Below are 19,929 nucleotides of genomic sequence, written 5' to 3' on the forward strand. Positions count from 1 at the left end.
TTATTCAGAAGGTAAATTGATGTTCCTGTTGAGAGGAACAAATGAAACAGCCTTGAAGCAGTACTTCTAATAGTGGACTAGTCCATTGACCCAATGGATAATACTATTTTAAAAAACTAAAATATAGCCTTTGTACATTTCAAATTTTAATTCTTTTGCATTAATAGTGTGATGATAGTAGTTAGGTAAGTTGCCGTAAAAATTTTTCTGAGAAATTATGTCAGAAATCATTCTTAAGCAGCTCCTTAAAATTTTGCTTGGCTTTACTTTTCACAACCTGTATATGGCATCAGTTCTTTGATTTACCTCATCAATTTGTTCTGTGTGGTGAATAAAACATGCCATATTCCTTTCCATTAAAAAAATTCTAATCTTTAATTTTATTAGATGGAAATTGTAGTGATAGTGGTTCCATAACAACCTTTATTAATTCTTTACAGTGTGTTACACAAACCACCATTTCACACATGAAAAAACAATTGTTTTTTATTTCCTCTTCTAAAAGTAAACTAAGGCAAGCATCATATATTAAAGATAATAAGGAAAAAATGATACTGTGACCAGGATAGGCTTATCATGCATGTCTCATTTCACATCTGTTTAAGTTATCTGTTTTCAGTTCTTTGTTTCCGTGGCAATAAAAGAAAAGGCTATATTATTGAAACTCCTAACAATAACTCTCTGTTTCAATATTCTTGTTGAACTGGTACTGAAAAGATCCCCATAAAATTGCTCTTGGTAATGGACCTGATTGCCTGTGAATGTTATCTGTGAAATAGTTAGGTATTATTGTTAATTCCTTTTGCCCTTTAAGGCCCATATCGTGTAGGCTTTTGAGTATCTGATTGGATATATTTCTGAAGAGCAGGCTAGTAATATAAATGTTATGAAATGTTTAAATTTTACATGTCTATGCTTGTGTTCTTTCACTATAAGTACACAGGCCTGCAACATACTGTATCCCTGTTATACATTAAAGATTTTTTTTGGTGGAGAGGAAGGCTCTGTTCTAATACTACCTTTCCCATTAATAAAATCAGCATAGTCAGTCTCCAACATTTAAGGTCTGGGAATAATTAACAGATCTTTCTGTTCCTCCATCACGCCTCCCCCCAAATCCCTCAAAACACCCAATCATGGATTGGTGGTGATCTTTCCCTTTGCTAAATTCCTTTTACACTTAATAGCATAAGCAACTTATTTAATAACTAATTATGTACTTAATTATAACATTTCTTATAGTTAATACAACTTTTGAGCCTCAGTTGGTAAAAGTAAAGGAATCAGTGTCTCCGCTTAAGCCAGTCCTGTTCCTGCCATTCCTGCCTTGTCAGGACTTGTTCTTCTTTGCCCTCTATCCTCAGACATCTGTAGTTTGCTTCTGTGTGGTTCTTTTCTATTACTTTTGTTGTTTTTCCCATTTGAAAAAAAATTCTGAATATGTTCAATTTTTAAGAAAAATTGAAAGTTAAAAAACATCGAACACTCATGAGCCTTTATCTAGATTCATCAGTTGTATATCTTGCCACATTTGCACCCATTCTACCACTATTTTTTTCTGAAACATTTGAAAGTAAATTGCCAGTGTGACACTTAACTCCTGAATGTTTATGCATTCATATCCTTTGAATAACACATTTAAAAATCTCCCTCATAAAAAGGTAATAAGCAGAGTTACAGAAAGAGCACCTTTTGACTTCATGCCATGATTAACCTTATGACCTTTTGTTTCATTCCACTTTCCCCACTCACACTCCATTTTATTTATTGAAATGACATTAATTTACAACAGTGGATAGGTTTTTAAAAATAATTTATATATATTTTCCATCATTGTTCTTTTTTTTTTTTTTTTTTTTAACAATGTTTGCTTTCTTTTCTCAGGTGTAGTCCCCATAGAATTTCCACCACCAGTTCACCTGTGCACCATCACCATAGTACCTTGTGTTCTTCCTGCCCTCATTTTAAGCCTCCTTCTCCCCTTCCCCTGCAGAATGTATCTGATTTATAGTTGTCTGTTTATTTTTGTTTTGTTGTGTTGTCTTTTATTATTATTTTCCCCTGATCTCTTATTTGTTCCCCTATATTCCTCCTGTAAGTGAAACCATCCAATATTTTTCTTTTTCCTTCTCACTTATTTCACTGCGCATAATCCCTTCTAGCTCCATCCATGTTTCTGTGAATGGCATTAGCTTATCTTTTTTGATTGCTGAATAGTATTCCATTGTGTATATATACCATATTTTCTTGATCCAGTCATCTATTTTTGGGCATTTGGGTTGTTTCCAAGTCTTACCTATATAAATAATGCTGCAATAAACATAGGGGTACAGGTATCCTTTTGAATTAATGTTTTTGTGTCCTTTGGGTAGAACCCTAGGAGTGGAATTGCTGGATCATATGGTAGCTCCATTTTTAGTAGTCTGAGGATCCTCCACACAGCTTTCCATAGTGGTTGGACCAGTTTGCATTCCCACCAACAGTGTAGGAGAGCTCCTTTTTCACCACATCCTCCCCAGCATTTGTTGTTGCTAGTTTTTTTTTTTTTAATATGTGCGTTTTTTACTGGTGTAAGATGGTCTCTTATTGTGGTTTTGATTTGCATTTCCCTGATTATGAGGGATACAACATTGGATAGGTTTAAGGTCTGCAGTTTCTCACCTCAGCACCTGTGTATATATCATACCATGCCCACCACCCAATGTTCAGTCACCATCCATCACCAACCAATAAATTAAGCCTCCTCTATCTGTCCCCCAAAACTTCCTTTCCCTCTGTTTACTGTATTCTGTTATCAGAGACTTGACTGTCTCCTTTGTATGCTGTTGGATTCTTTGTCATTAATTATCCACTATCTGGGTTTGTTTCCTGGACTTTTGATTGTATTCCATTGATCCATATGCCTTTTTAAAATTCCACTATTATACTGTTTTGATTGCTGTGGCTTTGTACTATAGTTTCAAATCAGGGACCATGATACCTTTGCTTTTTTTAATTTGATTATTCAAGGTATTTTGTGGTTTTATAGAAATCTTAGGATTTTTTGTTCTATTTCTGTGACAACTGCCATCAGGATTATAATAGAGATTGTGATGAATCTATATCTTGTTTTAGGTAGATTGGTCATTTTGGCAATATTGAATGGGGATGTCTTTCCATTTCTTTGTGTCATTTTCAGGGTACAGGTCTTTAATTCCTTGCTTAACTGTATTCATAGATATTTTTCTTCTTTTTGATGTGATTATAAGTGGCAGTGATTTTTTTTTTCATTTCTCTTACCCTTTATTTGCATATGAAAACATACAGATTTTTGTCCATTGTTTTTGTAACCTGCAATTTTACTATATTTGTTTACTATTCCTTGCAGTTTTTTCATGGTGTTTAAATTTAGAGTTTTCTATATATTATATTATGTCTTACACATATAGTCATGATTTTATTTCTTCCTTCCCAGTCTGGATACCTCTCCTTTTTTTTCAGTAACCGAATGTCTTGGTAGAATTTTCTACTTGTCACCATCTACATTTCATTCTACAAACTGATCTTACAAATATTTGCAGATTTCTTTGCAATGGTCTATCCTGTGTTTTTAGAGCTCACACTAAAATAAGAGATTCCTTATTATTTTATCACTGGATGTTGTAGACTCAAACATTTAATATTGTTGATAACCTTTTCTTCCTAAAATTCTTTATTTGGAGTCTGTGAAACTACAATTCTTTTGAGTTCTTCTTCTTCACAGTAAACTCACTTCTCTTCAACCCCCATATCAGTGTTCACCAGGATCTGTCTTTTCTATGTACATTTCTGAAAATATTCCATCTTTTTTTTCATGTCTTTGGCTGTCTTAGGTGTGAACCTCATTATTTCTATTCCTGATCACTTTTGCAGGCTCCTAACTTCCTGCTTTTAACCTTTTCTTCTTTCATTGTAGTGGTCTTGCTAAATATGAATTGAATGATCATATTACTCCTTTGCTTACAATTTTTGGCTAGTTTCCCATCGCTCTTACAATAGAATCTCAACGTTATTTGTGCTGTGCCTGTTTTGTGTCATTTCAGTTTCATTGCTCTGTTTTTCCCCAGTCTTCCTCTTTTCTTTCGCTACTGGTGTACTGAGTTCCTTGTCGTCCATGCCAGAGTCTCCAAACATGCTGCCTTCATTCAGTATCTCAAGATTGTTTTGGCTGTTCGAGTTCTTTCGTGGTTGCATAAGTGTCCCTTCCCACCTTCTTTGTCTGTATTACCTTTTCAAAAACTCGGCTTTCAGCTGTCAGGTAAATCTGTAAAGTCTCATCTGATACTACCAAACTATTTTATGCTTTTGTCATCCCGTCTATTATAGCAGTTACCCCACTATGTGGTATCTCTTTATCCTTTCTTCTCACTAGAATGTGTTGAGTACAACAGTGTCTTGCATAATTTAATCTTTGGTATCTAGTAGAATGACTAGCAAAGTATGTGTTCAGTAATGAGTTGAAAGAATGGGTATGAGGGCACACAATATTGTTAAGTTTTAATCCTGAAGGTATTTGGAAAGCGGTATAGCTATAATCAATGAATCAAGACATTTGGCTACCTAATCAGGAAAAAAACTAATTTCTTTACCTTGCACCATTCACCCAAATACTTAATTATGGGCAAATTGAAATCAAACTATTAAGAAATTAGATAAAAGCAGAAGTGGATAACTAATCTGGCTTCCAAAGAAGTATTTTAATATTAAAAGTATGTGATTCACAAATTTATAATGGAGTAAAATAAATATGAATTAAAATTTAATTTTAAAAAAGCATTTGATTTCCATACAGATTAAATCATCAGACTGAGTCACTGGGCTAAAGCTTTATAGTAGGGTCAGACCTGAGATTAAAAGATAAATTCATTTACACATACCAGTTTTCTCTTCTTCCCACAAATATGTACAATTCCAGAGCACCATTTACTTTGGAATTGAGGGGTCTCATTTACACAAACTGTCTTGTGTGGTGTTGCTAGTGACTTCCCATATGTGCTTGTCTGACTTCCCTAATCTATCACTGTACTGTAGCTGTGCCTGGCCTCTTTTATCTGTCCAATACTTGTTCGTATGATGCCTTTAGCACTTGTGCTTTCTTTTTCTATAGGACTTTTTGCATGGCTGATTCATTCCAATCTTGTGCTTTCAGCCTGTCATCTCTTCAATGCAATACTCTGACCATACTAAGTCTCTGTACCTCCCCATCCCTTCTTCTTTCCCCCAGGCAGCTGTAAACTCAATGAAGGACCTCAAATGTCTCATTCACTACATTTCCCTACTTACTAATGCTGAGACTGACACATAATAGATATGTAGTAAATATGTTTGAAATGAATGAATGATTCCTGTTTGTCAGCTAGTTATTTTTGCAGTATATATGTTTAGTAGCAGGCTTTAACCATGGTAGGAGATAGTTACAGATAGAAATCACTTACGGTAATAATCATTAACATCACATAAGATTTTGGTAAATGAGCTGTAACAGAAATTTCTAGAGAGGAAAAGAAGTATGAAAAATTATTATAAATTCTAGGAAGGGCGAGAGGAAAGGGATTCCTCTTCTCCTGACTTTGCATAATAAATGCTGTTTTTGCTCTTTTAGAACCTGCTAGATAGAGGAATCTTATGCCAGAAGTCTTAGTATATTCACATAGTTCTTCTTTTCCGATGGATGTTGATTTAAATTCTCTAACAGAGACTGGGGGTGTTAAGGAAAAATGGTATAGGAATACTGAATTTAGGGTAAACATGGTTGTCTATAACTTGTGTTATAGATCTTTTGCTAGATATGTTTAACATCCACCCCATACCCACTGAGCAATCACTTACTGCGACTACATTTATATCCTCTGACAATAAGAAATGAACTATTTTAAAAAAAACCTTTGTAATTGGTTAAGAGTCAATAATAAGGTTTAACAACAAGCTGACTCATTCTTTTTTCTTTCTCTCTCTCTGTGTGTGCGCGCATTTTCATTCTTGAAGCAAATAGATCCGTTTAATACCTTAGAACTGTTAAGAGGAGTACCAGAACTATAACTTTAAAGGATGATGTGTCTGCATCTTTATATTTCAGCAATCATTTGGGGAAGAATCTACAGTTGCTGATGGACAGAGTAGATGATATGAGCCAAGATATAGTTAAATATAACACATACATGAGGAACACGAGTAAACAGCAGCAGCAGAAACATCAGGTTGGTATTATGGAAAAAATCAACATAGTTTGTTTCTAAGTACAATCCTTCAAAAGAGATCTTCAGAATACTCTAAATTATCTTTGATAAAGCAATGACTGTTAGCTAGTAACTCTATCATAGTTAAAAACATTATTCTTGGCATAGTATGTTTGTTCCTAATGTATTATTTACAAGTTGTACTTAAAAATACCTGTCTTAAAGAGAGCCAGTGTATTAAACTCAGATTGTAATGCCAAGGTTATGCAAATAAGAGATACATTTATTGAGAAAATCAGAGGCAAAGAGATTCTAGAGTGTCACAGCTCATTTCTTTACTAACTATAATTGGTTTGGTAGTGGCTCATTGCAGCATAGTTAGCAATCTTCATTTCATTTAAAAAACTGAGCAATTTTGATAGGGAATAATAGACCAACTGCTGTGAAATAGATAGTATAATACAGATAAAAATCCTAGAATTACCTGAATATTCTCTGATGCACATATATACTGTTATGGCCATTTAACCTTTACTTTATTAGTGTTACCTGAAGGCCACATGATTTTCACAGTTCCTAGAATGTTACTTTTGGACTATATTGCTCTGAAGAGTTCTTAGCATTTGATTCATAGATACGATTTGATTCTAGTGTGTTTATCTGTGAAAGTATTTGTATATGACTGTTCTCTGCTCATTAAAGTGTACTTTAAAGTAGGTGTTAGTAAATACAGAGTTCTGAGCACTCCTAAATGATTCTGGGAATATTTAAATTTTTTAACGTCTAAACTCATTTAGTAGAATTTAAAATACTTTATTTCTATCATGTTTAGAATTGTTAAAAATACAAATTCATAGCCTCTCCCTTTTTAGCTGAAAAGATGGTGGTGAAAACTGATAAACTGAGAGAGGGAGTCGGGGAAGGAAAGACTCGATTCTGTCCTCTACTGATTTTTCCTTTAGGAAGGGACTTAACTGGGGAGGGCGGGGAGTGGGTGTCAAGGTGACCCGTCACCTGTGAGAGAGTTCGTTTGGAAACTGATCTTACAGATACTTGCAGGATTATAATATATCTTAAAATTTTGCACTAGACATTCTTACCAGCACGATTTCTCCTCTGCTTTAGAGGTGTCCCGCTTCTACTCACATAAACCATGTGAGTGTAAGAATCTTTGCAAAGCGAGTTGCCACTCTTCTTTGGAAGGAAGGGTCACCTTTTTTTTCCCTTGATTTTCAGAGGAATCCGAGGACTAAAATTTTTACTGATTCACCTTGGATTCTCATCTGACTTTTTAAGTCTGCATGTGGATTGTTATTTCTTCTGCTGTTAAAAGTAATCCACAACTATTAGCTCTTGATAATAATTTGATCGAGACCTTTATATGTAGTCCTGTCTTCTCCTTAGAGAATCATAGCAATCGAGAGTTAGAAACTTTTTGAAGCATCATCTAGGATAATATTCATTCTTAAAGAGCTAAAGCACAGATGATTATCCTTTAAGAATAGCAAATTAATAATTATTATAATAATAATAGTATAATGTAATAAGATCATTAGTATTACTGTTATTTTAAGTCACTAGAAAGTTGAAAGAATTCTCCAATATGGTAGTTCATTACGTAGCTTTTAAAGATGAATCATACTTGTAATTCTGTCATTTATTTTATTTTCATAAAGAGTAAAGTTATTCCCATTTACTCTAATCAGGGGCTTCTTTGCCTAATTAGAGAGTCTTGGAGCTCAAGGTGACAGTAGAGTTTACAGCGAGGAATTATCTTTTACTGTTTTCATATTTAGCATCTCAGAAGCTACAAAGAATATAAAACTGAGATTGAGATTCAGAGCAGTGGGGATTTGCTGGTTTGGTCAGAAAGGGAGGTCTTTTTTTTTCCTGTGCAGGTGGAGAAAAATAACCAAATTGTGTTCCCTCTGAATATTAGTATCAGCAGCGTCGCCAACAGGAGAACATGCAGCGCCAGAGTCGTGGTGAACCCCCACTCCCTGAGGAGGATCTTTCCAAACTCTTTAAACCACCCCAACCCCCTGCCAGGATGGATTCTCTGCTCATTGCAGGTATTGTTGCCCAGCACAAAACATGGCTGGTTTTCTCTGTTCTTTAGGAAGCAGATGAGAGTGAAAGATTTACAAATAGAAATATGTCATAAAAGCTAGTATATTTTAAATAGTTGAATGGTGAATTTGAACCTAGTGCTTTCTAATTCCTGGAATTTAAGAGTTTGCCAGTCTTTGTTATTTATATGGCCCTTTTATTACTTTACTCATTTTATTTTTTTTAAAGATTTATTTATTTGTGCATACAAGAACTGGGGTACAGACCAGAGGTGTTGGGGCAGGGGAGTTCACCAGAGACAGAGTGGGGAACAGAACAGGCGGATTGACTGAAACACGCTGCTGAGGGGAGCAGCGGGTGAGAGAGGAGAGGTCTGCTGCACCATGTAGGTTATCTCCCTGGCCAGGGATTGAACTCATGTTACAGTGGCTGCCTATAGCTTCATAGTGCTGCAACTTAACGCTTTGTGCCACCAGGGAGTCCCCAGTACTTTATTCTTTTTAAAGGTGACATTACAAACATTCTATAATGAAAAGATTTTATTTGAGTTAACTCTTATAGGGGCCAAGAAAAAAAAAAAAAAATGTCGTTTAGTATGGCCAAAAGACTGTTTAGCTTAAACCTCTTACCTTTCACCTGCTAGTCTAGCATTGAGCCAAAGTCTATGTGGTATTTGAATTAAACTGAATTTTCTAACTGGAAGTAAAGTATTCCCCTTACTTTTAAGTTGTTGCAACGTGAGCGTAATCTGTGTGGGCTGGGAAATGTAACATTGACCATACCTTTAAGTGAGAGAGCTCTTATGCCCTATGCTAGGTCTTCATTTTGAATAAATAATATTTATGCTCTCATTTAGCTATAATAGCCTTATTTCTGTTTAAATGTTGTTAAATACTATTTGATACAATAAGCCAACTGTCTATGAAAGATTTGTTAGCATGAAATCTATTCAAAGTTGATCTACAATTTTTCAATTGTAATTTTAATGTGGGAGGAAAGTCCAAATTCCTTTTAAACTTTCTAGTACATATATAAATTAAGTTTGGGAAACTAATACACATTCCTTACTTAAGTTCTAGTCCAAGCAGAATTTATTTCTTATACTTTCAAAATTGTATAACTGTTGTATCAGATTAAGACTTAAAAAGCAGTGATGGAGCTCTTTCTCCAGCTCTCTCTGCTCCTGCTTTGTATTGTCTGGGGAACGAGCCCTTAATATTTCCAGAGTATGGACTAGAAACTATACATGTTCACATGGAGGTCAGGTGGGCCAGGCTAGCTTGCAGTTCTTTTTCCTTTCTACCTGGCCACAGAGGGCCAGTATTTTTTTTTCTTACTTCTTTCATAAGGTACAGTGTTGATAAGTTGTAGTTTTCTTCATTCTCCATGTAAACAAGAGTGGAAGGTAGCGTATTTCCAAAAGAACTTATTTTTTATTATACCAGATGGGAAAATAGAATTAACTCCTGCAAGCTCTTAATTCAAAAATTATGTTGATTTTCTTGGTTTGACTAGTGTTCTAGGTCATTTTATAATTTGTGGAACATTATGACTCTCTTTCTTTCCCAAATGTACAGGCCAAATTAACACTTACTGCCAGAACATCAAGGAATTCACTGCCCAAAACTTAGGCAAACTCTTCATGGCCCAGGCTCTTCAAGAATACAACAACTAAGAAAAGGAAGTTTCCAGAAAAGGAGTTGACATGGACTCTTGTATTCACACTGGGGCAACTTTTGGAAGAAATATATTTGCATATTGAAAAGTCTTTCTAGCCAGTAATAAAATTAAAATTGAATAGTCTACTGTTTGATCATTTCATTTCAGACATATCATGTCTACTGTATTGCTTTTGTTCTGCGTATCCCCGTTTATTTCCAAGAGACAAAACAAGCTTCATCAGGCTCATGCTTACAGGGTCCATCACCTTTGCTGCCTCTGAGGTGCCACATTTTTACCATACAGTCCAGGGCTGCTTGTTTCCTTTCATGACCCAGAGCCCTGGCACCTTCTATTAATTCTTATGCTTCATCGCTCCCAAATGAGCACCCCTCAAAGCCCAGGCTTCACGTTTGTGCAGGGAATCTTGTCCCTCGCCCCAGAATGGCTTGGCATACTTTCCATAGGTCCACCTTTTCATTTCTTCAGGTGATCGTTGAGCAGTCCCCCTTCTCATAGACCATTGGGCACAGGAATTAAAAAAGAACTCATTTTGTGTGAAAAATGATATTTATTCCTTGTATGTTTTTGTGTTTAGATCTTCATGTTTTTATTTTTCATACCATGATATATAATTGTAATCGCAAGTTTTATGAATGCGAAAGTAGAATTGGGGGACAGTTTTTATATCAGAGATAAAGCTATTTTAATATTTTGTATTTGAATGCTTATCAAAGATCCTGCTGTGTATATAACGCCAGAATCAGTGAGATCTACCACCCTGGTGAAGGTGTGCCTTGAGACTCATATGGTCATATTCACTTTGAAGGCATGACCCATTGGAGCATGATCAAAGGAATGGAGAATTGAGGTTAAAAAAAAAATGGGGGGGGGCATTATTTTGAAAGGACCACTAGGGCTCCACTATTAGGCAACCGTTTTGAAACCTGGCTCTTTTCCCTTTAGTGTGATCTTAGACAAGTTGTTTAAACTCACTGTGCCTCACTGTCCTCATTCAGGTGAGGCAAGGGGACTAGGGTATTACCGTACTGGGTGAGTGTCATTGTTAGAGAAATATTGGGGAGTGTGTAAAGAGTGGTTGGTTGGAAGCAGGCTCTCAGTATGTATTGTGCTGAGGGGCACACAGCTATCTACACAGGATATTGGGTTGCCAGTAAGACTTTACACTTAAAAGACTCAGGGCCTTGAGCATTCTAGAATCCAAGTACTTGGCTCACATGTGTAATAATTTCCTAGAGTGAATTCCTAGAACTGAGTTTAGTGGTCACAGGGTATATAAAGTTGTAGGCGTCTTTCCTGTGTTGCTAAATTGCCTCCAGGAAAGGTGGTATTGATTTGTATTCCCACCGAGGGTGATTCCTTATTTGAAGGAACACTTATTTGAACACTTGAATATGACTGTTAAGTAGAGGGGCATATATAGATGAATCTAGTTATGGTCCCTGCTCTTGTGGACTGTATACTGGCTCATTAAACAGTATTTGCCTACATTTGGAATTTTACTGTGGGGTTAAAGCATTCTTGAAGTATTAAAGAGCAAAATGAATATCAGTTCAAACAAAACCTACTTACTGCTTTCTTCATGGTTTAAGATTAACAGAATTCAATTATATTTTTCAAAGGTGTGATTCTTAAACTCCATATGACTGTTTTGTTATCCATAAATCAGAATAATATGTGAGTACACACTTAATGGAAGATTTCAATAGTTTTTGAGTTAGGAATTACTGTAGTGGGAAAAACTGTTTAGGAAAAACATGTCAATGGAAATTAAATCTCCACAGTATGTAGTGTTAGGGAATAGCTTCTGTTAGCATTTGATTTGAGTGCTATATTCTGACATTTTTCAGGAACAAATACATGTGGTTCATCTTCTATAAATATTTGCAGTTTCTTCAAGTTGAAATGAGAAAAGCTCAGTACCAGAGTACCAGGTCTAATAAATCATTCACTTACCCAAGAAAAAAAGACAGAAAAGTCTAATATGTTAATTCAGTGGAAAATTAAATGTTATGAACCAAGAAAGTAAAACATATTGACCTTAACCCCATAATCATTAATAACCTTTATAATGTTCTAGAAAACATAACATTATGTTAGTTGAAAGTGCCTAAGAATTTCTTTGTAATCTGCCCAAAGTACCTTATTCTTTTAATATCAAGGTAAACTATTTTTCACCATTTTTAGAAACTTGGAAATTAAGATGTACTTAATCTAATGTAAGTTAGTGGAGGCTGGTGTGATTTCTCACAGCCTCTAAATATTTAAATTTTAGTGTCTTCTAAAATGTTACTATATTGTTCAAACTGTTTGTAACATTCTTTAGAAAACCGCTATCAACTTCATTTTCTAACTATGCTGGAATTAAACTGTGGATATCAAAATGTGAAAAATCTTTAATTTTTGAAATAACAGGTTTTAGGTATACATCATTATTGAAAAAAACTTGATTGTAAGCTCCATTTTTATAGTAAACACTTCTCATTCAAATTATGTGATGCAACATTTGTCAATGTTTTTCTTTTCTCACTGGACATCTTTTTCTATGGTAGTGCTATCATAGAAATGGGGTAAGGGAGGGCCTCCCCTGGTGGTGCAGCGGTTGAGCGCTGGGCTGCAAGCAGCCTCTGCAGCACCAGTTCGATCCCCGGCCACCGGCAAGGGTCCCACAAAAAAAAAAAAAAAAGAAATGGGGTAAGGGTGCTTAAAAGAGGTAGTATTAACCTGGGGTCGGTTCACGTGGCTAGAACTTCTTTTCAATAGGTCGCAGATACATATTTAGTTTCCATGTGCAACCTTTCTCTCCTCCAAAAAGTATAAGAAAACCCACTGATACTGTACTGTAAAGAAAGGTAAACATGATTTTCTCTTCATCTGAAAACTATTGCTTTTACATTAGGACAAAAGTACTTTAATGCAGGATGGGCCCATTTCCAAGTATCCTTATTTAAAGTCAACTTGATTGCAGTAGGAAAATATTCCTATTGCTTCTGGCATTTGCGTCAACCTCAAGACATAAACTCAGGTGTCACTTCTGTTTCCTTCAGTAATATTTTTTTTTTTCATTGATCCTTCTCCAGGCTGCAGACATTTCTGGCTTCTATCTACCTTTGTGGACATGGAGGCAAAGGATTTGTTTAACTTTCAGCAGTGTTTACTGCTTCTGACGGTAAATGGTCCTTGCTTTTCTTCTTGGCCTGTAGTCTTTCTTGCTAGTGTTTTACTTTGTATGCATTGGAAACGATTCTTATTTTGTCAAATCTCCTGGGTACTCTTTCTGTACCTTTGTTTATCTTGTCATTTGGCTTTCACTTACTTAACTCATTCCTAGATTCAATCTGCCTGTGATCCTTTGGTTTTGATTCTTGCCCTTCTGCATTTAGAGATTTTTAGATTGCATTTCAGTTTTAAAAAATAGTCACAAGGATTTTAATTTTCCCCACGCATCTCTGAATGTCATAATTCTCCGCTCAAGCAGGCAAGGGTCCCAATAACCTCATCTAGATCACAATGGTGAGGGTCTGTTTTTCTCCTTGATGCGTGCAGCTCCCATTATTGCTAATGAAAGGTCTTCATGTGCATTAAGGGGAAACTAGACCTCTAATGAGATACATAGAGGAATTATAGCTGATGATTTCCACATCTCGCCCACTGTACTATAACAGAAATGCACTCTCAGGAGGCAATGGGCCAAAGAAATACAAAATGCATGTGCTGCCGACTTAAAATATCTAATCTGGTCTTAATGGATGGGCAGTATTGTTTTGGCTTGTAGTCTCTGATAATCCACACCTGCATTAAGGGGACCCCTATTATGGAGGTGAAAGACCCCGATACTTGGAGAAGAAAGTGAATAGACTAATTACAGTGCATTTGAAACAGCTTTTAAGAATGATCTACATTGTTAAATCATTGTACAGTTCACCAAGTGCTTGCCCATATATTTTCTCATTTGGAATGGAAAAGGAATATAAATGTGTTAATGAATCCAATGTGGTTGGTACTGAGAATACCAAAGGAATGTGAAATTTATAATTCCTGCTCAAGGGTGATGACACCAAACTTCAAAAAGGTTGTGATGAACCATAACGCGCTCACTCCTGGGTTGCAGGCCCAGAAATGGAGTTCATGTCTTGAGTTCTCTTACCAGTACATGGCACAACCTCTCGTCAACACAACTCTTGGAAAATAGTCCTTGTATTCAGAGAGCTTCCTGTCGGTATGGTATCTTCATTTCTGTGGAAAACCGCTTTGTCCCCTGACCCTGTCCATTTCTGGGAATTGTTTCACTCCCTGAATATTCATAGGCTCCTAATGGTGAACCCGCAATGTTCCTATTTATCAATGGGCTAAGGTACAGAACTCACCTAATCAGTGACCTTTTTCTTATCAACAGGAACGGAGGTCAAAGGATTCCAGCTCACATCGACTAGAGAATATTTAACCTCTTGTTTAATCATTTTGTGATAGAAGGCTGAGTACCAGGGAAGAGCTGAGGGGAATAAGCAGAGAGGAGCAACCATCAGAGAATGCCACTGGGTTCCTAACACTTGGGTTTTCTGTTCCAGAGTCCCTTTCTGAGACCTGTTTGCATTCCTGCCCTCGCGTCTCACAAAAACACATTTTAATCTTAACTATACAGCTTTGTTTTTTTTTCCCTCTGCAGCGTTTGAATTGGTTACTGTTACTTCAAGCTTCAAGACTGTCTAACTCATAGATGTACCAAGGCTAATTTGCTCTTGGTCTCAACAGTTTTAACAAAGTACAGCCTTTGAGAGTCAAGAGGAGAGTAACAATGATTTTGCATATATATTATTATAATTTTAGAACAGGAGAAAACATAGCCTGATCTCTTGGCCATGACCAACACCTCCATTCACAGATGTGGAATCGGGCGCTGAGAGCTTTAAATATTGTTTCCAAAATAGCTAAATCTTTCACTGTATTAAACTTTGCCCCTTATATACTGAGATTTTGTGCTCCTAAGATGCTTTCTGACACACCGTGGAGTTGAGATCTGTTCGCTACAGTATTTGGAGCACAAAAGATGCAGATTCTCAAGGAGCAAGGAGTTCATTACCAATTCAAGCCTCTTGCATCTCCCCATCATAGCTGGGAAGTAGCCGGGAAGTAGATGGAAGAGGTGAGCTTTTGCTGCTTTGCTTAAGATTAGTGGTGTAAACAGGTGGCGGGTATTCTAAATTTGGTCTGAGATGAAAACATTTCAAGCAAACAAAACTAAGCTACGTTTTTTTGACAGTGAAATATTTCTTTAGAAATGCAGATGTCAGTTTTATTAAACTACCAATCCTCATTGAAAAAGGAAGTGTGTGTGGTGTGAGCGTGTGTGTGTGTGTGTGTGTGTGTAAGAGAGATCCTGACAAAACTTTGGAAGAGTCACCTTTGCCTCTGCCATCTAAATGTATGATGAAATGGTATTGAAGTCCATTCCCTCCCACTGCCAAACTTATGGAAGGAGAACTGGAGCAATTTGTTAGAAACAAAGACATTTGCATTTGTGATGTTCATGTCATTCTGTTCATGCTTCTGTGAATTCACAAATGTACACAAATTCAGAAATCATCTGGGGTAGGAGAGGGAGAAAGGGAAGGTGTTGATTTTGCATTTTGATGAAGCCCTGATGTGGCAAATCTCAGATGACAATCTCCCATCTTGTCTCAACGGACTGTAGCAATTGATGCTCTGCCGAAAGCGACTAGAGGCTGGCCATGCAAATCCTCCATGGGTCCTGAATATATTCAGTGTTATTCAGCAGCAAATCATTGCTCCCAATTTAAAGCACACTTGGACAAAAATGATTTTTTCCTGATGCTCTTATGTACTAGATGCTCGCTTCTCATTACCTCTAGGAAGAAAACAACCAACCATCCAGCCAACCAGTAAGAGTGGCATTTTCCTGAAAAAGATTGAGTGTTGCTTACCCTGTCAGTTCAGTATTTTTGAGTCTCTCTTTATATCTAATTTGGCAAGTGGGTTTTAGCTTTGAAAATGGAGCATCACTGTGGGATAAAAGTAGAATCACACACACTTTTAAAATGGTGATTATCGTGGGTTTTTCTTTATACTGTGGTAACCAAGGGCACCTTCCGGTCATCGAGCAAGTGCGCCAGTCACTGCTCAGCACTGGGCCTGATTGATCCTCAAGGACTCACCCAAGGGCAGTGGTTCCTAGGGCAGCCCCTGGGGAGCATCACCTGGGAGCTTGTCATAAATACAAATTCTCAGCCCCCAACTCAGATTTGCTCAAAACGGGAGCTTTCAGGGTGAGGTCTAGCCATCTGGGTTCATAGACCTCACTTGTGATTCCGATGCTGGCGTTTGCTGTGGACCAGTGAGTGGTTCCTGGAATGGATTACGTCACTGTTGCTCCAGGAAGTTTTGAACAAATCAGATCTGAAATAAGGTAGGAATCTTTTTGTTTTTAACATTGTCAAATACACTTTTGGGGAGACATAGTGCAACGAGCCGTCACAGCGAGGAGGCACCTCCATCAGAGGAGACTAGCAACACTATGGCAGGCCATGGAGAAGCAGGGCAGCCCACAGCAGAAGGATCCCTGGCCTGCGGACTGCTTGGCCTGATGGGGCACAGAAGTGGAGGGAGAGGGAGTGAAGGGGAAAGAAGAGATGAGGGGAAGAGGAAGAAGGGACAAGTCTGACAGGCCAGAAGGAGTCACTGGTTCTGAGAGCCCGTATGCTTCTCTGATTTCAAACCAGGTCTTTGGGGAGTCTGAGACCAGGGCAGGGCTTCCTTACCTGGCTGCGGGGGTAGATGGGGCAGTGGCCACCTGGAGGCAGCACTGTCCTGCCCTGAAAGACTAGTGCCACTCTAAGGTGCCCTGAGCAGAGCCTTACTGACACAAATTGTTTGCAATCTACCCCGAGTCCCAGCAGTGAGGGGAGAGGAATCATGCCAGTCTCTCTCTTACCCATAATTAGGATCAAGGAAACAGACTTTAAAAAACAAAATACAAGATTCAAATACACACAGTTTTTCAGCCAAAAAAAAAAAAGGGAAAAAAAAAGCCAAAACACCAGCCCCGTATTCTTGAGTGAAAAGTACATTGGTATTGGGGTCGGGGGCTGTGGCTGGGGTGGGGATGGGAGGTGGGTAGTTACACTTTTTTGCCTCCATATTGAATTGAAACATGTGCGAATCTGCTTGAAGTGATAGCTCCAAAATAACTCAATGTTTTCAGAGATTGCTTGTGCATTTGAGCACTACGACTGAGTGTTACACCAGAGCGTGTAAGACATTTCAACATCCAGTGAAGGGGTTGCTTCTTGCGCCCCTTTATAAATTGGCCCCTCTCAGCAAAGTCTCTGAGCAAAGAGCCTATTCAGAGTGCAGGCTCGCACAGCCCGCCTGGAGAAGGCTCATCTGCACACCTCAGCCAACGGGAACAAATCATTGGTGTCATCGAAAATAGAGTTCTCGTCTTTCTTGCTGCCAATAGCCCTTTCTTCTCTCTACTTCTAACTTTTTTTTTGCAGTGTTTTCTGAATGTCTCCATTTAAAAGCATATAGAAATTTAGATTTAATTTGTTACAGCTTGCATTTAAAACTCTGGGGAAAAAATGAGCAGTAATTGGAAGATAACAGTAGCAGCTGCCTAACCAGTTGTTTCAAAATATGGCAATAAAATATTCAACTTGAGGCTTGCTATTTTTGTGTATGCTTGTCTGTCATTGGTTATGATAGATTTCTACCCTCCTTCCCCAGTTAATATTTTAGGAGGGGGCAAGGGAGGACACTTAAGACAAGTTGAGGACTTAGATTATTACCCCTGAAGGTAAATGTGTAATAAATGAGGTCGTGACTACAAACTTCTACAGACCAGTAATTATTCTCTCTTAAAAGCAGAGAGCGGGGTGGGTAGGTAATTGACCTGGACTAAGAGGCAGTCTCAGATTTTGGATACTATTGTTGGGAAGAAGCCTGCCACCAACTGGACACATAAATCTTATGAAGAGCTGGGCTTAAGAGGGTGAGTAAGCAGTTGTGATGGAAGATGCAGTTTACTTGCATTACAAATGGAGGCATGGAATGGGTAGAGTTCATGAAATGAACATTGAACACCACGCAAGGATGGAGTTTCATGATTCCTGTAAATGGAATTAGCCTGCAGCAACAGCATGACTATACCCGTTATTTTAGTGAAAATGGGATACAATATACCTGTGAAACAGAGCACAGTGCAGTTGTATGGGCAAGCTGGGAAGGTAGCAGAAGAGGTGGCAGTGCCATGAAATGGTGTGGGCCCTTTGCTGAGGATGAAGGAGGTGGAGTTGCTCCCCAAATTGCATTCCAAGAAAGATGAGTTTTGTGGGATACTGTACTACTTGGGGGAAGAAAACCCAAAACTTTTCCATTCAAGTAAATTTGAGCCAAGCTGGTTTAGACAGTATTAGACTGGGTCCTCTGATAATAGAGTGATGGGTAAAGTTTAAATACGCAGAGCAGCTAGTGGCTGCCCTCGGCATAGTTGCTGGTTGGTAGCTGTGTGCTGATGGGCCAGTGGCTCCTGTTTCTTGTCTTTCAAATGGGCATCATAAGTGGCCACATGAAGTGGCCAGGATATGTCCCACCAATAATGGCCATTTCATGTGCTTAGTTCAGCCTCATTCTGTTAGCACTCTGTGTGCAGAGTGATCTCATAGGATTGTTGGGAAAATTAAAAATGAGATAATGGGGTAAAGTTCTGTACTCAGAGCAGCAAGGATTTGTGAAGGTGGTTGATGGTGTGAGCCGTGTGCCCAAAGCATTGTAACCTCCTAGCGCGCCAGCTTGGAGATGGGGCTCCAGGGGAAGGTTGCCATAAAGCAGCAGTCAGCAATTTTTTTCTGCAAAAGACTAGATAGATAGTCAATATTTTAGGCTTTGTGGACCATATGGTCTCTATAGCAACACCGCAACACTGTCATTGTGCTGAGAAAATTGTGTTACATAGGTGATACATAAAGGAATAAGTGTGGCTGTTTCAAGAAAATTTTACTTAGAAAAATCAGGCATTGGTCTGGCTTTGACCCTGGAGATACAGCTTCCTGGCCTTTCATTTTTTCAATTTTTTTTTTTATTTTAGCATAGAAGAACTGGGGTATAGGCCAGAAGTATGGGGGTGGGGGTTAGAGGATTCACCAAAGACAGAGTAGGGAGCAGGATAGGCGGATCTACTGAAATACACAGCTAAGGGGAGCAGAGGGCGAGACAGGAAAGGTCTGCTGCACCATGTGGGTTAACTCCCTGGCCCGGATCGTACTCAGCCTGTAGCATGATAGCACTGAGACTTAACCCCTAGGGCACCAGGGAGGCCCCTAAACAAAGGAAGGCATTGAGTTGTAGAGGCAAGAAAACTGAAGTGAGTGGAGAGTAAAGTTTTGTTTCCAAAGTTGCCATTGAATGTTTGCAGTTAACTCGGAACCTTTATCAGTGGCTTAGTATTTTCTAATAAACTCCTAACCTGAGGACTGGAAGGCGCTGCCATAAAGGTAGTTCTAAACTTAGACAAGGTATAGTAGCATTTTTCTAGGGCTATTTTATGTTCATATTTTATTCATTCAACAAATTCTCTTTTAGTAACCTCAACGAGCGCTTTGGGACTATGGTGATGATGTTACCCTTGCTCAGGAGGAAAATTCTCGGGCAGGGGACAGTTATTTTTGGAGCGTTATGTTTGATTAAAATGGAAAGGTCTGCTGGATGAATTATTAACCCCTCCGCTTTTTGAGAAAACCCCTTTTCCTGAGTAGAAGAGAGCATGGTAAACGAGAAGGTGAGGTCTTCAAATGTAACCTAGTCTAGAGAAGAAAAAAACGAGTTTTCCTAAGACATTTACCGGTGAGGACTTGGGAAGAAGTCAGGCGTAGTGAGTGGAGTTAGCGTTTTGCTGCAGTCTTGTGTGGAAGATCCTCTGTTCTGTTTATACAGCAGACTCAGCTTCCAGCCACAGATGTTTCCGGCACCT

The 19,929-nt window shown here is 38.0% G+C and overlaps 1 protein-coding gene across 1 annotated transcript in view; it reads left to right on the plus strand.

Annotated features, from left to right (window-relative positions):
* The window catches only part of EIF3H (eukaryotic translation initiation factor 3 subunit H), a 94,245-nt gene extending 81,799 nt beyond the window's left edge, over positions 1 to 12,446 (plus strand). Inside the window, exons 6-8 of the mRNA XM_037502499.2 lie at positions 6,095 to 6,215; positions 8,134 to 8,266; positions 9,842 to 12,446. Coding sequence (XP_037358396.1) covers positions 6,095 to 6,215; positions 8,134 to 8,266; positions 9,842 to 9,939 — 352 coding nt within the window. The 3' untranslated portion in view covers positions 9,940 to 12,446. The remainder of the gene's footprint in view (positions 1 to 6,094; positions 6,216 to 8,133; positions 8,267 to 9,841) is intronic.
* The last annotated feature ends 7,483 nt before the right edge of the window (positions 12,447 to 19,929 follow it).

This window comes from Talpa occidentalis, unplaced genomic scaffold (genome assembly GCF_014898055.3).
Source record: "Talpa occidentalis isolate TD23 unplaced genomic scaffold, MPIMG_talOcc4v2.1, whole genome shotgun sequence".
Classification (NCBI taxonomy): domain Eukaryota; kingdom Metazoa; phylum Chordata; class Mammalia; order Eulipotyphla; family Talpidae; genus Talpa; species Talpa occidentalis.